Source organism: Natator depressus, chromosome 7 (genome assembly GCF_965152275.1).
Source record: "Natator depressus isolate rNatDep1 chromosome 7, rNatDep2.hap1, whole genome shotgun sequence".
NCBI lineage: Eukaryota > Metazoa > Chordata > Testudines > Cheloniidae > Natator > Natator depressus.
The window spans coordinates 40,757,207-40,762,718 of NC_134240.1; the positions used below are offsets into that span (position 1 = coordinate 40,757,207).

General features: G+C 37.5%; 1 protein-coding gene across 3 annotated transcripts in view; it reads left to right on the forward strand.

Moving 5' to 3' along the window:
- The window catches only part of CENPP (centromere protein P), a 310,225-nt gene that overhangs the window by 31,785 nt on the left and 272,928 nt on the right, over positions 1–5,512 (forward strand). For all 3 annotated transcript variants that reach the window (XM_074958216.1, XM_074958217.1, XM_074958215.1), the window contains exon 6: positions 3,231–3,327. In XM_074958216.1, the coding sequence (XP_074814317.1) occupies positions 3,231–3,327 (97 nt within the window). The remainder of the gene's footprint in view (positions 1–3,230; positions 3,328–5,512) is intronic.

The following is a 5,512-nucleotide window of genomic DNA, read 5'->3' on the forward strand; positions in this document are numbered from 1 at the left end:
AAAATATTTTTTCATCTGTTTGTGGGCGTGTAGTGAAATCAACATTTACTAAGATTTACCCATAATAATGAAATCCTTCCAAGCCTAAATGTAAGCTAGTCAGAACCGAGATAAATTTAGATCTGCATATAATGACTGAGATATATATTTAAAAAAAGTTCAGGGTTTCATGTCAATAGATGTTTAAGTTAGACTGGAAACATGATGAGGAGCTTGTGGCCTACCATTGTGTTCCATTGTCAAAAATTTTTACTTAACTTCTGCTTACTGCTAATAGAAGATTGCAGGCCCTGGAACAAAATATATAATTTCATATGGCTGTTTTACACCGATTGTTCTCAGTGGGATTAATTCTGTCTGAAAGACATTCTAGGTAAAGTCGAAAGATACAGGAAATTGAAGAGAACCACAAACAGCAATTAGCATTTTCTCATTTTTTGGACTGTAAGTGAAGTAAGGTGTGTTTTCTGCCCCAACCAGACACCGTGCTGGCTCCATTATTGGTTGTTACACACGGTTACAGACAGCCTAATCTAAGACACATTTCCCATACTAATTTTAATCCAAAATCAGCGCTAAGAGTACAGAGTGTCAACCTGTCTGGAGTGACTCACGAGTGTGAGTGCCATCCTCAGTCCAGACTGTCCAGGAACATGGCACAAACTGGTTGTATGTTCTAGAATTAGATTTCACCAACAAAGTAACAAGTGTGAACTCCTAAAGCACTATAACTGCCTTAACAAGGAGTCACAGATAGTTTCCCTGGGCACTCTGGTCTATCATTCCACCCAGGCAAGTAATGTTCAGTTTACTCCCAAAGGACCAGTCACTTATCCCAGGTCAATTGCATCCCAGGTCTCTCACCCAAGAAAATGCCTGTAGCCAATCCTGCAATAAACTAACTAAAGATTTATTAACTAAGATGGGGTGGCCAACCTGAGCCTGAGAAGGAGCCAGAATTTACCAATGTACATTGCTGAAGAGCCACAGTAATACGTCAGCAGCCCCCCATCAGCTTCTCTCCTTCCCCCTGTGCTCCCAGTGCCTCCCATCCACCAGCAGCTCCACACTTCCCAATCAGCTGTTTTGTGGCATGCGGGAGGCTCTGGGGGAGGAGTGGGAGGAGCAAGGGCACTGCGGGCGGGATGGGGTGGAGTGGGGGCAGGGCCTGTGGCAGAGCCAGGGGTTGAACAGTGAGCACCCCCTGGAACATTGGAAAGTTGATGCCTGTAGCTGCAGCCCGGAGTCGGTGCCTATACAAGGAGCCACATACTAATTTCTGAAGAGCTGCATGGGGCTCCGGAGCCACAGGTTGGCCACCCCTGAACTAAGAGAAAGAAACATGAGTTATTTACAATAAAAGATAATAGAAATTTCTCTAATAAAACAAATTCTGTATTTCCTTTAGGGCTATCCCAAGCTAAACACCTGGGGACTCCTGACTTATGCTTAGAAATCTTTGCCCCTTAGAGTTCAAGCAGCATAGGGATGAAGTTCCTTCCAGTCAGGGATTTTTATTCCCTTTCCCACAGCATTCAAACAGGTGTGGCACCTGTTTCCTCTTTGTGTGCTTGTGTGTACGTACGTGCATGTGCACAGGCCGTCAGCAAAGTCTTAGTCCTTTGATGCTTTACAATGGCTCATTTGATTTCAATAAGCCTTCTTGGGTGCAGAACGAATACTTACCAATAATTAATGTGTCTTTCCTATTTGGTGACTTACAAAATTATAGAGGTATGTCGAGTGTTTCCATTGTAAAACTTTATACCACGGGCTGCAGATGTTCTAAGTAAGATCAATACATGCAGCATCCTACAAGTATTTCATCAAATCTAAACACATTATCAATTTAACATCTATTTTAACAATGGTAACACAGACATAAGCCAGACTGGTTTCCAGCTATGCATTTGTCTGTGTTCAGTGAGGCCTGTATTCCATCAATTTCTTTTTTTTGGTGGAATTAAGAAATCTGAGCAGTTTTATTAAAAACATATAATTATAGATGTGAACTCAAAAACCTAAAGTTCTGTGGGAAATGATTCAAACATTGGTTTCTTGAGGGTTTAATAAGGGATAGAACCTTGTCACTTCTTTTTTTTTCAAACCAGCACAATGTGGCCCTAATCGTGCTTGAGTGCTTTGTGCACTAGCGTAATGTAAATTATTAACGACAAAAATAGTGGGGCTCAATCCTATATTTATTTTGCATACAGAAATTCCATTGATTTAACAGAATTATTTCATGTGAAGAAATACAGGCTCCGGCTAATATAACTGTTCCAGAAATATAGGAACATCTCCGTTTTAAGTTAAAATGTATGTTTTGATGAATAGAACGTCTTGTTTCTCCGTTGAAAATCCAATTTCAAGGCTAACTTGATCAGTTGAACATAATGCAGGCAGAGGTTGAGAGGCTGATATTGATTGTGTCTCAGAGATACAGCTGAGTTGTGCAAAGGCCAGTTAATAGTTGAGAGAATCATAGTAGTCCTGGGATTCAATATCAGTCCATATGGCTAGAAAGTAAGGTGGTATTTTCTAAAAGTGTTGGAAAATACTGATGCCGAAAATAAATTGTTGCATTGATATCGCCATGACTAATGTCATGGTGTTGAAAATGAACTAATGACTCCTTGATTATTGTTCAGATGTACTATGGGCATGAAGACTGTAGTCTGGTGGTCCAAGAAAGATAGAAGAGTCTTTGTTTTTACAGAGTTGTGTGTGAGAGTACAGGAGGAGAGAGACCTTACTTGAATCCTTAAAGCCCCTAACGCTGGGTGCAGAGGGCAGGAGTCAGGGTTCAGAAATATGAAAACCAATATATATTTAAATAAAAAATGACCATACCTAAAATATATGTTGTAATGCTAAAACTATATACATTTCTTTTTTATTTGTTTTTATATCTTTCATTTTGATAGTATGTTCCTTGAGTCCCATATTTTCTGTTTACATCTTACTAGCAGTAGTACTACAGAAATTTTAAAAACTAACATCTCGATCCTCCAGTGCACATATACCCATTGCCTTAAATCAGCTTGTATGTGGAAGGTTCTTCCATTATGCAACTTGTTGCAAGTTCTGGGCTTAAGAAACAAATGTAATGAATTTAGCTATGAATTATTTAGCAGAAAAAAACCCATGTTATATATACTCATCATAGATGCTTTTTACCAGAACTGCCTGAAGGCACTACATAGATTGTTTGGGTTTTTTTCCTACAGTGTCGAAGAACAAGGAAACCTTTTGCTATTTTTCAGAAGCCTTTCGTCCTTTGCTGAGTGGTGTGAACATCGCAAATGCGCCTTCAAACATTTCAAGGTAGTGTGTGACAAAACATTCTATATATTTCATTCCTTATCATTCCTAAGTGTTGATATTAATAAGAGTTTTGTGATGAAAGGGCAAATTGAACATAAGTATTACTCTGCATAGCACTTTTCAGAATAATAGAGCAATCTTAATTTTGAGTAGAACTCACTTTTTAATACTACTACTATTGAACTTGCAATTGGAGGAGAAAGAACATTATCCAAAGATTTATAAACTTACTGGCTATTTTGTGTCCTATATGTACAAAAGGCAAATTCTTTATTAATGTGTCATTTAAGTTGATTTTGTCATAGCATTTTCCATATTCTTTTTCAGACAAATTGCAGTCTGATTAAATCAAGTGTAAAGGCATCAGAGAAATTTAAAATACTGTTCCGACTGCAACTTCATGTGAGTGGGTCTTTCTCTGGCTAGCTGGAAGAAAAGGGGTGTTGCCCTTTTGCAGCAGGTGGGGAGAAGGGGGGAAGTTTATTAGGATGGACAAGAATGTCAGGAAGCAGTTGGGGGTCAGGTCAGAAGGTCACTGAATTGCCTTTCCTGCTGACTGGAAGGGGAGGGGGTGGTATTTATACTCCGTGCAGAAATGGTAGACCCTCTTTATCAGGATCAGGATGGCAGCGTGACTGTAAAAACATCAGTGAGATAGGAAATACTGTATATCTCTGCAGTGTTTTTAAAAATGTAGGGCATCTGATGTTTTCAAGGGGTGACAATAAGCCAATCTTTGAGTAGGTAGTGCAGCTGAGATTTCTTTTCAGAATAACTAATGCAAAATAATATGTCAAAATAAAGCAACCTTTTTAGGCTGTGTCACATCTAAACGCTGCTTCTTGACTGTGATGAGCAATAACTTGATTTTGAGCATCTCAATCTTTTCGTATCTCTGGAAGGCAACGTTCCCATTCGGAGCTGTTTTATCTAGGCAGGGGAGCAATTGTCCCTTAATTTTAATTGGAGAATACAATTAACTTTAAACTACAGTGTTCTTCAGTTAGTTTACTTCTTGCTATTGTTTTGTGTAATTTTTCATGTAAATAATAATTTGTTCCTTAGTGGTGTTTCATTCATTCTGCTGTAGTTTTACTTGGAAGAACAGTGATTTAAGTTTTAAAAAACAAATAAATTGGTAAAATATGTATTCAGCATATCATCGCCAAGCAATAACATTTATTTACTTATTCCCTGGATTTTTTTTATAAAAAACATTAATTTCAAATGTTACCTCTTGCAGCCAGAAATAAAAATAAAAAAGCCTTATACAAGATGTGACTGGGCAATAGTGGACCTCATATTAAAAATGTCATGGGATTTACCCGTTCAAATCCATTACAACTGTAATGGCATAAGATGTCATGCTACAGTTTTTTGGTAGTGGTGGTTGTTGGCTTTTTTTTTAACTAAAATGCATAATTTTTTTTAAATAAAATGCATTATTAGGGATAAAGATTTAACCAACCAACCATAAAATAAAGAAATATACAAGAAAAAAAATTGAGTAACCTCTTCGTACCAGACATGAATCTTTCACTGTAGTCCAGGAAAGGAGAAGATTCCAAAGAAATAGCTACACAACTTGAGAACAGATGAAGGACTTCCTCTTTTTTGGCAGGGTATTTTACATGCTTACAAATTGAAGTGGTCATTTATACACAATCTAATCCTGAAGCTGATATTCAAATGATGATCTATCTTCAGTCTGTTGTTGCTCAGGAAAACTCCCATTGGTCCTTGGTAAAGCTGGAGAATTTCAGCCCATGTGTATTGAAAAAAACATAGTAAGAGCCAATGGAAAATTTAAGAAAAAATGGAATATTTGAGTCAAATTTTCCCCATTTTTATGGATGTTTTACAACTTATTTTACCTAGTTGTATTGGGATGACATGACTGTTGATATATGCATGATTACTAGCCTGGGGGGTGATGTTAAAATGTGTCTTGAAAGTGGAATAAGCATATATACTGAGGCAAAAATCAGCTCAGCAAAGCAGCGGAAAGATTGCAGATTCTGACAGAATGATTACAGATTTTGTCAATCCCACTTTTGTCTGTTAATGCGGGATAAATTATGTTGTAGTCATGTTCACAGCTGGAGAATTTAAGGTTTCAAAAACATGGGTAGTTCTGCAGGAAAATATAAACCAATTTGTTTCTGTAATATTTTTTATTTGTCAG